Below are 14,106 nucleotides of genomic sequence, written 5' to 3' on the forward strand. Positions count from 1 at the left end.
CGGCCGCTGGGCTGCCCAGTTATCGAAGCTGGGCTGCTTCAGCAGCCGCCCTGGGGCCGGTGAGGGCGAGCGCACACCTCCCTTAGCTGCAGTTTTTGTCCTGCGAATATGTGTAAAGTAGGTGCTTTGCCCCGGAAAAGCGGGTGTTTACCTGCTCCCTCACCTGTCTCAGGTGTGCACCTCGCTAGACCGGTCCCTGCCCTGGGAGGCGGAGCCGAGCGGGGAGGGCCTCTCCTCTTCCTGGGTAGGTGTCGGCAGCTCCAGGGGCGCCGGAACGGACCAGGCTCGGGGTCGCAAGTGAGTACGGGTGTCGGTGACGCCGCTGAACCTCACCTGGAATCGGGACCACCCCTTACGCTATACAAAAGTTTTTCTGAGGATGTAAATCTTTGGTGAAAGAGGTAGAAACGATGTCTTTGGGATTTTTTTGCTGTTGCGCATCTATTAACACTCAGTTATCCCACAACTGTTAAAAGTTAAGAGGAACCAGCTCCCTGGACTCTCCACAAATGCGGTTGTGATTCAGGTTTGGCCCCAGTTGATTCAGTTCACAGAATGGCTTTTCTCGTTTTTAATTTTAGCGATTGTCATTCACTTCATTTGTAAATATCTAATATTTGAAAAGCCAAGTATTAGGCACTATCTTTTTTCGCTCCCGTCTGTTTTAGTGGGGGACACTCTGGACCTTTGTTGGACGGTTTGGGTTCAGCCTGGGCCTGGCTCGCGCAGCCGGAGGCAGAAAGCTGCCATTGTTTCCGGGCTCCCCAGGTGTAAGTGCCGGGCCCTCCACACCTCACCTGGCCCTGCCTGTGATCAGCCACAGTTCCAGGGAACCTCTTGGGGCAGAGTGGCCGCCTCCCTGGTGCTGTGAGCTCTGGACCTTGGATCTCTTTCCTTTACTGTGGTGGTTTTTCCTTGTGTAATGAAATAGGAAACTGCTCTGAACAGGTAGATGACCATAAGATAATGAGATTTACCCTGCTAGCTGGAAATGTGTCATTTTCACTTCATCTCAACAAATAGTTCTGTGTCACCACTGCTGCTGCTGAGGCTGAGTTGGAGAGAATGACACAAACAGGGGACCCCTGCCCATAGAGAGTAGGAATCTGATGGCCCCAGAATGTTCTACCAAAGGGGAGGAGGTTTTCAGGTTTTCTTTTGTATACAGAACATGCGTGTCCTGCATTTTTGTCCTCATGAGAGTTTTTATTGAGGTGTGGGAGGTGCCTGAATTAATAATGGGTTAGTCAGAAACTCTGCACACACGCACCTCAGAGAAATAACAAGTCTCCATGGTGCTGTTTAGTTCTTTGTGTGGCCTGCTATTGGCATACCTGCGCAGTGACCAGCTGGAGGTTAAAATCAGTTGTTACTTCCATCCTGTTTATCATGCATAAACTAAGGAGAATTGGTTATCTGGTTTACAAATATTCTATTTAAACAGAGTTTTTTAAAATGAGTTAATACTATCCCTCATCTTTTGTAAGATTAAAAAAATATTTAAAAGAAATCTGTGCTCATCAAGAGTGATTTGATGCTTTTATTCCATTTAGGAAATTTTCTCAGGGGCTTTCTCACTGTTTAGAAAGAAAGATATGGTGTTTGGAAAGAGAACGCTGACAAGCGAAGGGGATGTTGCTGCCGTGACGCTGAGTGACCGGTGGTCACAGACGTCTTTCTACAAGTTGCCTTATGTGCAAGTGTGTCACGATAAGACATCATCCTGTGCAGTTTGAGACCTAAACACACGGGATTTTTATTTTCTTTGGGAGGAGTCCATTTTTCACAGTCACTGACCAGGTTAATGTGGCCTGTGTAGTTCTTCTCTGAGCCAGGATCACTCTTCAGTTTGAGAAAAGGTAACGTGGTATAAGTCGAGGGGCTCCTTATGCTGGAAGTTATGGTTCTTGTCACTCCATAGTCTCTGTCCCCTGTCTGAATCCTGTGGTCAGGGGAACAAGAAAAGAGGCACAGGCCACGGTAACGTTTGGGGCTCAAATCATCAGTTTAGTTTGAAGTTTGGATTAGAAGGTTAATGACCTGACCAGAGAGACCAGTTTTGATTTCTAGAACTGACAGACTTTGTCTCCTTAAGACAAAGGAAGCAGTTAAACCCAGGCCACAGAGAGATAAGAATTAGTTTAAGAAACAGTGGCATCCACCTAAAGGGGTGGGATAGGGAGGATGGGAGGGAGACAGAGGGAGGGGATATGGGGATGTATCTATATGTATAGCTGATTCACTTTGTTATACAGCAGAAACTAACACACCATTGTAAAGCAATTATACTCCAATAAAGATGTTAAAAAAAAAAAAGAAAGAAACAGTGGCCATAGTTATCAGGTGGTAGTGTCAGGGATGATAACGTCCTAATAAAGCTAAACTCAATATTTCAAAGGCTTTCAAAAGGTTACATAGATATATAAAGTTTCTTTTATTTTAGCTATGGTTTATAGCCAAGATAAAAATTAATAAAAAATTTCCTATAGGTAGCCCTCTCATAATTGAGACTCCATTAAGGAAAATAATATATTAGATGCTTGTTGACCAGAGGGAAAGTTTGGGAAGCCCTTGAAGTCTTAAAGCGATGAGGCGTTGGGAGGGGACCTTTCCTCTCCCTGCTCTTGTTCTAGACGGGAGGGCTAGGCTGGAGACTAGTCAGTTTTATCACCCCGGGTGGCAGCTTACTCCAAATAGTATTCTAATGTCACTGTGGCCCCCAGTCACCCCAGCCCTGAGTTTACTGCCCCATGACCAATATGGGAATTATTTCTACATCTTAAGCTCATTTCAAGCTTTTGAGGTTTCCAAAGTAAAAATTTTCTCCTCAGTATTAAAAAAAAATCCTCTTAATTAAAAAAAAAAAGTCTTAGTATGGAAATTTTCAAATATTTCAGTTACTTTTTAAAGAAAACTTTACATCTGTTTTCTTGGCTTGAGGTTTGGCATCCATCCTTCTCTTTGGAGGAAACTCAAATATTTATAGATGATTTGCTTTGCCTTGGAATTCAAGAGACTTAAGAATTTTATGAATATTGAGATGCAAACCATGACTTAATAATGACCTTGTCTTCACAACTTCAGCAATATAATGATATCAACATTCTGAACAGACCATGCCCCTTTGCCGAATTGTACAGCAGAGGAAAAGTGGATGAGCCATGATTTGATGCTGAGGACAGGAATTGAGGCTTGTCTCTAAATCGTTGTTATTACTTGTTGGCTCTGACAGAAAAATTCACCATTATACAACTATGACCTGGCAATATGCTCATATTAGAAATGTAATAGGATCTGTACTATTCAAACAAATTAGCCAGGTTCTTCTGGAATTCAGCTGAACGTGAAGGTGTCCTCACCATGACCAGCCTTGTGACACCCAGCTCGCAGTGACACAGGGCTGTGTCTAGCACTCAGGCTTAGTGATTGAGCTTTGTGGTCTGCAGGCATCCCGGGCTGCGTGTGAATTCCCCAGTCCAGTAGCTTTCCTTCCCATGTTTATAAAAGAGGCTCTGACCTTCCCTACACAGGATGTTTGCAATAGCAACTCTCAACTGTGGAATTTGCTTATTTAACTGGTTTAATTCTGCCTGGTTGATGGAGTTCAAAGTAGAAAGTCTTTTGGGGGTAAGGTTTATGTATCATTTACTGAGCTTTAGTTGCACATGCCAGAATATCTGATCCAAACTGGCTTTAGCAGGAAAGGATTTCGCTGGTCCATGTGACTGAAGAGTCCAGAGTTGCTTGTGGCGCCAGCTGTGGCCCAGCCCTGGGCTCAAGCAGTGCCGGCAGAGCCCAGGTTCTCTCTCCAACTCTAGTCAAGCGCTCCTCTGCATGGCTTTGCTCTCAGGCTCTCCCCAGTGGTGACAAAACCTTGCAGCAAGTCCAAACAGCAGTGCCTGTGAAAGAGGCAGTTCCGGCAGCTCCCACACAAGCCCTTGGTCAGACGCTGACGTGGATCAGCCTTGGTTACAAAGCTCTGCTGTAGCACAGGGAGGACACTTGGTCTAATTCTGCAAATGGGTCCCCTTCAGGTGCAGCATCCGTGGAAACGGACACACTGTGCTGGTTCCAAAAACCAGAGGCATAGATGCTCAGTAGGAAAAGGAACCAATTTCCACTGAAGTTTATTAATTCAAGTCAGTGCGATGTACTGAGCACCTGGATGTATGAAGAGGGCTCTACAGGGGCACAAAGCTTTGTAAAAAGCACTGCTTCTGACCTGTAAGGATCGCAGCTGAGTGGTGGACAGCTGTGTGGGTAAGAGTCTCAGATCACAAGCTCGAGTGCTGGAAATGTGAACATTCTGTTGAGTCCTCGTTTTCAGTCACGTCTCCGAGTGGCTGTTGAGAAGAAGCGCCAGGTGTATGCAGCCTCCGCCCACTCAGATTTGCTTCTGGGTCTTCAGTTATCATTAGTTCTGAAGCTGGCCCCTGCTGCACTCCCAGGGTCCTGACATCCCAGCTCTGACGGAACAACAGTAGAGTTTCCTGCAAGCAGAAAGCTGGCTCTCCCATGCCTTCTGGGCTGAAGGGGTCTTAGGGGGGTGGGCACCACTTGGCAGTGGGGCTGCTTGAGGCTCTTTAGACCAGTGTGCTTGTTGGTCTCCTGACACTCAGGTCTCCTTAGTTTGGGGTTTGGTTTGGTTTGGTTTTGTCCTACCTTTCCTGTGACAGCCTAGAAAGGACTATTTTAAGGTACTATGCCATCAACTTGTACCACGCTTCCCTCTCACCCTCCTCTCTCTCAAGATCTAGGAAATGTTACAGAGTCTGAGAGTCAGGGAACCTTTGCGCTTACTCAGCACACGTTCTTCTAAACCCACTGGGTTTTCTACGTAAATGAGCCTTTCCTAGTCCTCACAGGGTTTTGATCTTTAATTCCTAAAAGCAACAAATGCTTCATTCATTTAACAAATATTTATTGGGCACTTACTATATATTACTATGGTGTGTGTTGGAGATATTACAATTAATAAAATAGTCAGTGTGCTTAACCTCATGGCACTTACATTCTAGAGAGGGAGATTAGGTTAGAACGATTAGATTAGATAGACAGATAGACAGGGTAGATAAAAGCCATGGTGTAGACTAAATATGGTGGAAAAACTTTGAGGCGTGTTATCAATGAGATATTACTTAGAACATTTCTTTGGAGAAATGACCATAGGTGTTCAAGACTGGAAACAGAGAAACCACAGAGGAGGCTGCTGAACAGACACCACAAGAACAGATATTCCTTGGGCCAGACTGGTGGCAGGGGAGCGGGTGAGATGTAACCAGATTCTGAGCGTGTTGAAGGCCTGTACTCCAGTAGGGTGTGCTGGTGGATTGGCACTGGGAATGAGAGCGATATGGAAGTTACAGTTGGCTCAGGTTTTGAGTGTGAGCTCCCTGATGGATGAAGCCTACCTGGAGAGGAAACCTGGGGAGCAGGCTGGAGAGGAGGTTAGGGCATCACTGTGAAGTCTAAATGTGATTAATTTGAGATGCTTACTTGGATACTTGATTTCAAGGTCCAATCAGTAATTGATACGGTGAGTCTGGCATTTAGGGAAAGGTTAAAGAATAGATCAAGCTTGGAGAATTATCAGATATAAATGGTGCTTAAAGTCACAGGACCTGAGGTGTGAGTGTGAATAGGAAAGGTGGAGCCTTGGGGAAGCTGAGAGGACCCTGAAAGGGCTGGCCTCCAATGCTTCGCTCCCTCTTGGAAGCTGTCGACGGGAAAACAATGCACAATGTGAGAGTTGTGAGTTAAGTTTTATTTGGGGCAAAATGAGGACTGTAGCCTGGGAGACAGCCTCTCAGATAGTGCTGAGGAACTGCTCTGAAGAGACGGGGTGGGGAGGCCAGTGTACACGTGATTTCGGTGAAGGGGGTACATGTAATCAAGCACACATTTTGGCAGAAGTTCGCTGCCGGTCACAAGCAGATGTCTGTATCAGTGATTTTAGTGCTTTTCTAGATATGAGAAAATGTGAGAAACTGTGCTCTTAAAATCTTCTCCTGAAAAGATCTAAGTATCTGAAGGCCTGTTCTGCCAGTTCTTTCCAGAGCACAGAGGGCCTCCTTCCTGAGCTCCGCCCTGAGCTCCTTTCAGGGTGTGTTAAAGGTCAGCGACTGCAGTGACCTAATCTTTGTAGAGTCAGATGGCAAGTGACAATTTTCAGTTGGCAAGACAGACGAAGGCAGTGTTAGCAACCTTGGCGCTGCTGGGTCCTCTGGGGCCTCTCCCACAAGACATGGGGCAGGTGTCTTCCTTGCTCCTTGGGTCATCTGTTGTTTTGTGCGGCGCAGGTGGTAAAGCTCTGCTCAGCTGCCCCAGGAAGGGGTGGCCCCGGGGTGGGGGGATCTTGCCAAATCTCAGGTCTGGTCTAAGATTTAAGTACTCATGGTTTCAAGTAGAAGCGGTGTTTAAGGTTGATTTGGAAGAATGAGTGGAATTTTAAGAGGTCAGAGGTTGGCATTTTTTTTTTCCTCTAGGGCCAGGCAGCCCGTATATCAGGCTTTGGGGGCCAAGAGGAAAACTGAGGCTATGTATTGACACTTACGCAACAAGAGAGAAAACAATCTTCCACAAATTGTTACTGATAAAAACTGAATTATAATAATAATTGAGAACTTTTTTTGTAATCCAAGTCTTCTGGTGGGTAGAATGGGATTCTCTTTATGGGAGAACGTTTTTACCTTGAGTTCACTATTTAGCGCCCCTCATCATGACAGATCATAAATGTTCAGCTATCAATGCTGATCTAGGATGGGATTTTACCTGTTTCATCTTTGAAAGTGTGTTCTCACATAAAATATTCTTCTTTTGATTCATTTTTTTCAACCAGCCGTTCCCATGGGAGAACAGTGCGTGGCTGGGTGTGCCCGAGTCCTCGGGGCCTCTGAGCTCCCGACGCCCCTTCCGTATGTGCTCTGGGAGGCACTGTGGGGCTCCTGTAAGGGGCTGATGCCGAGCTCCCTCGGGGAGCGGTGAGAGGCCATCTGGCGAGCCCGTTTGGCCAGAGGCCCGGGAAAGCCCTCTCGGAGTCCTCTCCACAGCCCCCCGCACTCAGAAACCAGAGGCCCCACTGCTCTGAGGACTCCTGCCCCTGCCACCCCCAGAGGGAGCCCAGCCTGGTGGACCGCAGCTGTCCGCCGTCCTCGGGCCGAGCGACAGCTTCTCCAAGGAGGGCTACATCTCCTCACATTTCCCCCCGACCCGAGGACTGGCCCTCAGCCGAGGGCGCCACACAGAGTGAATAACTCCCACAGTGAACATCCCCTCTTTGATCCGCAGTGTGCATCCCACCTGCCGTTGGACTCTGCCTGCTACATCTATTCCAGGTGGACAGGGGGGTTACGGCCAGAGGCATGACTCGGGCGCCATGAGGGAGGTGCAGGAAGGGGCCTATAACATCAAGTTTTCAGGCACGTGCTAATAGGAGCACTTGGTACAGCAAAGATTTATCTTTAACATTTAATAAAAAGGCAAAACTACTGCTTTGCTCTTTTAGAAGGACCTGCAAGTAGTCTATTAGGAATGCTATGTAATCAAAGAGAAAGATATTAACATATGGTATGTTATATTTTATGTGTTTTTACCCAGTTATCTACCTCCCCAAACTAAGTGATTAGAATGTATATAAAACAAGTCTAGTCCTAAGTTAGAAAATAAAAATTACAGATACTTCTCCATCTTTCTTCTGCAGCAAATACCATGGAGAGATGAGAAGTCATTTTTAAGCATAATAAGTAGGGTTATGTCAGCTGCAGCAACAAGCCCCCAAATCTCGATTTCTTAGCACAAGAAGAGTTGTGGTGGGCAGCTTCCCCCGTGTTCTGATCCAGGGTTCTCCATCCCTCCCACTGTGGCTGTACCCTGGAGACCCCTTCAGGCAGCCAGTGATAGGAAAGGGAGGGTGCAGAAAACGCTCCTTCCCACTATTTGGGCGTAGAAGCGACATCCATTACTGTCTCTTGACAGCAGCTCCCGGGACCAGCGCTGTGCTGACGCAGGAAGCACACAAGTGTGTGGGAAACTAGCTAACACAGGAGACCCCCTGCATGCGACTTGCTCATTCCATAAAGAGTAAGGTTACATCATCTTAGATCCCAACAGAAATTAAGAAAACAAAGGCCTCATCTAGTCCTATGCCCGGTATCAAAGCACATGCGTTACAAATGGACGGTGCACGTTAGTCGGTTTTCTAGTCGCACTCCGGTTGCCTTGCTGATCGCCAGCTCGGTACCTCCTTTGTAGTGATCCAGCGGAGAAGAGGCGGGCTCTCATCGAGGCTGTTCACACCGGTTGTGGTTTTCAGAAGCCGTCAATTGTGTCAATACCATATCGGAAACTTGGAAATGCCCCCTACCGTGCACACTTTTTCTTGATCACTGTGGAATACCAAAACCAATTGTATGTCATTAGCTTGCTACTGACATTAGTCAAGTCATGACTAACAGCTACTTCCATAAAATGTACTTTAAAGGCCGAAGTATCTACATAAATATGTTCACTTGGAATTTTTCTACGTTGTATTTTTTCTAAGACCTCCTAAATCCAGACTGTATAACCAAAGCATTGATAATAGGAAAAGTTTAAAGACCACTAGTAAATTGACATAATTTTAAATGGATGTTTTAAGATTCCTTCCCTATTTAAAGATTATGTGCTTCTGAGAATTTTTCTGTGTTCATCTTTGTGTTTCATATTCACCATCACAAGTGAAAGTAGAGAACCAAGAGTAGCAGCTTTTCAGTATCTCAGTACCATCGTCAAAATGGGACAGTGTGATTTTAAACAAATACATGATCGAGAAGATGAAGAGCAACTTTATGTTAGTTCCTAAAAATGCAAATTTCAGAATTGTCAATGGTATACAAATGCATATAATAACAACTGAATATTTACTGTATAGCCACTCACCAAATCCCTGTCCTTTGAATTATGTGTGTGCGTGTGTGTGTGCGCACATGCGTGAGGGAGGGGAGGCTGTGTGTGCTCTCTTGTTTGTGTAAAACATAAGGGTACATTTTTCACTTTTCTACACCTCTTCATGCAAGACGTTGGCTGTGAGAGGTCAGATTTTAAACAAAAGACAACTTATGGAGTAATTATTCATAATATACATTTTTTTTACAGCTGGAGTCATACGTTTCCCCTAATATATTAAATATTTAATAGTACAGGATTCAATTTATGCTGAGCAATCGTTGTTCTGTAATATTTCAGACATACAAAGGACTATTGAGAATAACAATTTTTACATCCGTGACTTACTATGCACAGCCTAAGGGAAAATGTACACGTTTCCAGTAAGCTTCCTATATAAGCCTTCCCCAGGGCCACCCCACCCCCAAATCAAATATCATTTTACTTTATTTTTATATATAAATATTTGTATAACATTTATGTGTTTACGTAAATGTGTGATACCCTATATATCTTCATGCAACTTGTTTTTGCTGTCAATATTACTCACATTTTGCCATGTTGATACAGTAGATCTAGTTTATCTGAAGTTCTGTATAGAATACAATTTTAATACTACACCAAACTAGATATATCCGTCCTCCTCTTGAGGGACGTTTGTCTCCTGTTTGAATGTATTTATTTCTTTGTGCTGTTAAAAGCCCTGCCTCGGTGGCTGGGCTGCCTCAACAAGTTACCACAGACTGGTCGGCTTACAACAGACACGCCCTCTCCCGCGTGGAGGCTGCCCGTGGGGCGTCAGCCGGGCGTGCTTGGAGGGACGCACCCCTCCAAGAGTCCTGCCTTCTCTCCCCCAACTCCTGGGGCCCCAGTGCTTCTGGGCTTGTGGCCGCACGGTCCAGCCTCTGCCTCTGTGGCCACGTTGCCTTCCCCTCCTCTCTGCATCTTCCCCTTTCTGTCTCCTTAAGGACTTAGGGGCCACCTGGGTAGTCAAGAATGATTAACTTAATTACGTCTGCAAAGACCCTGTTTCCAAATAAGGTCCCTTTCACAGGGTCCAGGTAGACGTGAATTTGGGGGCCAACATTCAGCCGGGCAGCCAGTGCCTCTGAGCACGTCCAGGAGTAGAATTGGTGGGTCATCTCCAGCTGTCCTCAGAACAGCTCCCACAGCAGCTGCACTTACTCACGTCCCCACCAATGGGACAGAGGCTTCCCTATGTGCCCCTGCACAACCTACACGTGCTCATTGGCAGGCTTTTATAATTTCCGTCAACCTAAAGGACAAGAAACGGTAATGCATTATGGTCTAGCTTTGCATGTCCCCGGCTTCTAGGGAGTTTGATCAACTTTTAATATATTTATTGGCCATGGAGGTTTCCTCTTCTGTGGATTAACTAATTGAACACTTTGCCCCATTTTCTATAGTGATTTCATATTTTTATTGATATTAAAAGATCTGTATATATTCTGGGTGTGGTACATATATACAATGGAATATTACTCATCCATAAAAAAAGAATGAAATCATGCCATTTGCAGCAACATGGATGGACTTAGAGACTGTCATACTGAGTGAAGTGAGTCAGACAAAGAAAGACAAACATGTGATATCACTTATATGTGGAATCTAAGAAAAGGGTACAAATGAACTTATCTATAAAACAGAAAAAGTTACAGATGTAGAAAACAAACTTATGGTTACCAGGGGTTGGAGGGGAGGGATAAACTGGGAGATTGGGATTGACATATACACACTACTATATATAAGACAGATAACTAATAAGCACCTACTGTATAGTACAGGGAACTCTACTCGATACTCTGTAGTGGCCTATATGGGAAAAGACTCTAAAAAAGAGTAGATATATGTATATGTATAACTGATTCACTTTGCTGTACACCGGAAACTAACACAACATTGTAAATCAACTATACTCCAATAAAAATTAAAAACAAAAAAAAAACAGAAATGGAAGAAGCAAAATGTCCAGAACTAAAGAAGGATTTAAGAATTCAACTTGAAGAATCCTAATTTTAAATAACAAACGAAAAAGTAGAAGATACTAAAGATATGATAGAAATACAAATTGAAAAATTCAAATTGATTTGTAATTATAATAAATCGATTAACCATAAATCATGTCAATCATAATAAACGTAAATAAATTTAAAATTTCTATATTAAAAAATAAAAGATCTTTATATATTCCGGATTCTAAATCTCTGTCACTTATGTTTATGACAAATATCTTCCAATCTGTGGCTTATATTTTTATTTTTTAAACGTATGTTGATACAACTTTTTAAACTTTAATGTAGTTGAATGTATCTGTAGTTTCCCGTTATTGTTGTGCCTTGTTTGTAGCATTCCTCCATCCTCGAATCATAAAGATATTCCTTAGTCTTTTTATTCTAAAAGTACTAAGTTTTGCTTTTAATATTTAGGCGTTCAATTACATTGAATTTTTTTTGTGTGTATGATGTGATATTGTAATCTAATTTTATTTTGTTTTCCTTTGAATGACCTAAAGTCCCAGAATAATTTATTAATTTACCATGTCATCTCTCTCATATATTTTAAAATATATGAGTATATATATATATATATATATATATGAATATTCCTTTCTTGCTTTTGTCATGAACGTAGCATTTTTAATTAAGTGCTGTGGATCATTCAACAAATTGTGTTGTATAATTTTAAAATATTAGGCTCTCACTTCATATCCTATACCAATGCAAGTTTGAGGAGGGTCAAATATTTAATGTAAAGTAAAAGCTCTGGAGGAAGAAAATTTAGAATAATACTTGTATAATTTTTTTCTTAAAGGCTTTTAGTCACAATAATAGAAAGATGATAATGGTAGAAAGCTCAGAGAGCTATTGCCATATAAATAAAAACAAATTCTGAAAAACTATACATAAAAGTATGAAAACAAGAAGCTGAGATACAAACTTGCGACATGATTAAAATTATAGACAAAAGGAGTATGGCACCAGAAAAATAAGCAAAGAACATGAACAGAAAATATGCAAAGCAAAATGTAAACAAACAATAAAAATTGGTCATCCTGGGCTTCCCTGGTGGTGCAGTGGTTGAGAGTCCGCCTGCCAATGCAGGGGATACGGGTTCGTGCCCCAATCCGGGAAGATCCCACATGCCGTGGAGCGGCTGGGCCCGTGAGCCATGGCCGCTGAGCCTGCGCATCCGGAGCCTGTGCTCCACAACGGGAGAGGCCACAGCAATGAGAGGCCCGCGTACCGCAAAAAAAAAAAAAAAAAAAAAGAAAAAATTGGTCATCCTTTCTGATGTGCACACTTTGCCTCGACCAGCTTCCCCAGTAACAGTACGAATTTTTTATGGTAATACCCAGTGGTTCTAAGGTTGGATAGTAATTTTAGAAGGTGATTTGATAATGGAATAAAAAGCTAGACATTTTTGACTTTTTTCAGTCATTAATTCCAACTCCTAAGATTCTCTCAAGATAATTACCATCGAACAGTGGTATCACTAAAAACTAAAAATGGAAATAATCTCCTTGTTTAGCAATAGGAACCAACTGAAGCACACGCTAAAATGCAGACAGTAGTATTGGTGAGTATTAGTAGCAGGGATGCCCTTTTTCTTCAATATTTGTGTATCTATATTTTTCCTTTATTTTTACAATGCACTTATGCCATAATTTCTGGTGGTTTAAAAAATATAGAAAAATTTTCAGGGACTTCCCTGGCAGTCCAGTGGTTAAGACTCCATGCTTCCAGTTCTGGGGGCATGGGTTCAATCCCTGGTCGGGGAACTAGGATCCGACATGCCACGTGGTGCGGCCAAAAAAAGAAAAAAAATTTTTCCTCATAGTTGGGCCTTTTGCACTATGAATTTGAAAAGTAATTCTCCCATAATTTCTGGTTCTTTTATGGTTTGACTTTTGGTTGTTTTTTTTTTTTTTTCTTTTTTTGCGGTACGCGGGCCTCTCACTGTTGTGGCCTCTCCCGTTGCGGACAGAGCACAGGCTCCGGACGCGCAGGCCCAGCGGCCAATGGCTCATGGGCCCAGCCGCTCCACGGCATGTAGGATCTTCCCGGACCGGGGCACGAACCCGTGTCCCCTGCATCGGCAGGGGGACTCTCAACCACTGCGCCACCAGGGAAGCCCTGACTTTTGGTATTTTAAATCATCAATGCATTTGGAGTTTATTGTTATGTAATGTGAAACTGTGGATGACTTTTTTCCCCCAAAGGACCACTATTTATTGTGTACAACAGCTTTTCCACAATGATTTGAGGTGCAATATTTATCGTATATTAAATTAATTAATATATTTGGGCCAATTTCTGAATTTTTTAATGGATTTATATATATATATATTTATTTTATTTTACTTATTTTAAAAATTTTTTTGGCTGTGTTGGGTCTTGGTTGCTGTGCGCAGACTCTCTCTAGTTGCGGCGAGTCAGGGTTACTCTTTGTTGCGGTGCACAGGCTTCTTCTCCCGTTGGGAGCACGGGCTCTAGGTGCGTGGGCTTCAGTAGTTGTGGCACGCGGGCTCAGTAGTTGTGGCTTGCAGGCTCTAGAGTGCAGGCTCAGTAGTTATGGTGCATGGGCTTAGTTGCTCCGCAGCATGTGGGATCTTCCCAGACCAGGGCTCGAACCTGTTTCTCCTGCATTGGCAGGTGGATTCTTAACCACAGTGCCACCAGGGAAGCCCTGAATTTTCTATTTTGTCAAATTGATTTTTCTGTCTGTATTTACATCACTAAGAGGTAAATTATTGAGGCTTTATAATATGTTAAACCAGAGCTTATCCCCTTCATTCTTCTTCTTTCACACATTTTCTTCTAGCTTTTCTTGCTTATTTTTCCATATGAATTTGGGAACTACTTTGTTTAGTAGTTAGACACTTGTTAGACTTAAAAGAGAATATGAATTTGATTTCATTTTTTAAAAAGTAGAAAAACCATCATAAGAAAATTGAAAAGACAAATGGCAAAGAGGAAATCAATGTTTGTAACTCGTATTCTAGAAAAAAAGGTTAATTCCCTTAATATACAAATCAATAAGGAACAGAGAAATACCCTCCATAAATGGACAAGAAATAAAAAAAAAAGATTTGACAGAAATGGAAATATATTCAATATTACTCATCATAAAAAACAAAAGTACACTGAGAGCTTCATGACAAAG

At 43.0% G+C, this 14,106-nt stretch overlaps 1 protein-coding gene across 1 annotated transcript in view; it reads left to right on the forward strand.

The window, feature by feature from the left end:
• The first annotated feature begins 31 nt into the window (after nt 1–31).
• Nucleotides 32–14,106, forward strand: part of SH3YL1 (SH3 and SYLF domain containing 1) — a 46,279-nt gene continuing 32,204 nt past the window's right edge. The window contains exon 1 of the mRNA XM_029231995.1: nt 32–297. Within this exon, the coding sequence (XP_029087828.1) occupies nt 297 (1 nt within the window). The 5' untranslated portion in view covers nt 32–296. The remainder of the gene's footprint in view (nt 298–14,106) is intronic.

The sequence above is a fragment of the Monodon monoceros genome, unplaced genomic scaffold (assembly GCF_005190385.1).
Source record: "Monodon monoceros isolate NGI ecotype Baffin Bay Population unplaced genomic scaffold, NGI_Narwhal_1 Super_Scaffold_19, whole genome shotgun sequence".
Taxonomy (NCBI): Eukaryota; Metazoa; Chordata; class Mammalia; order Artiodactyla; family Monodontidae; genus Monodon; species Monodon monoceros.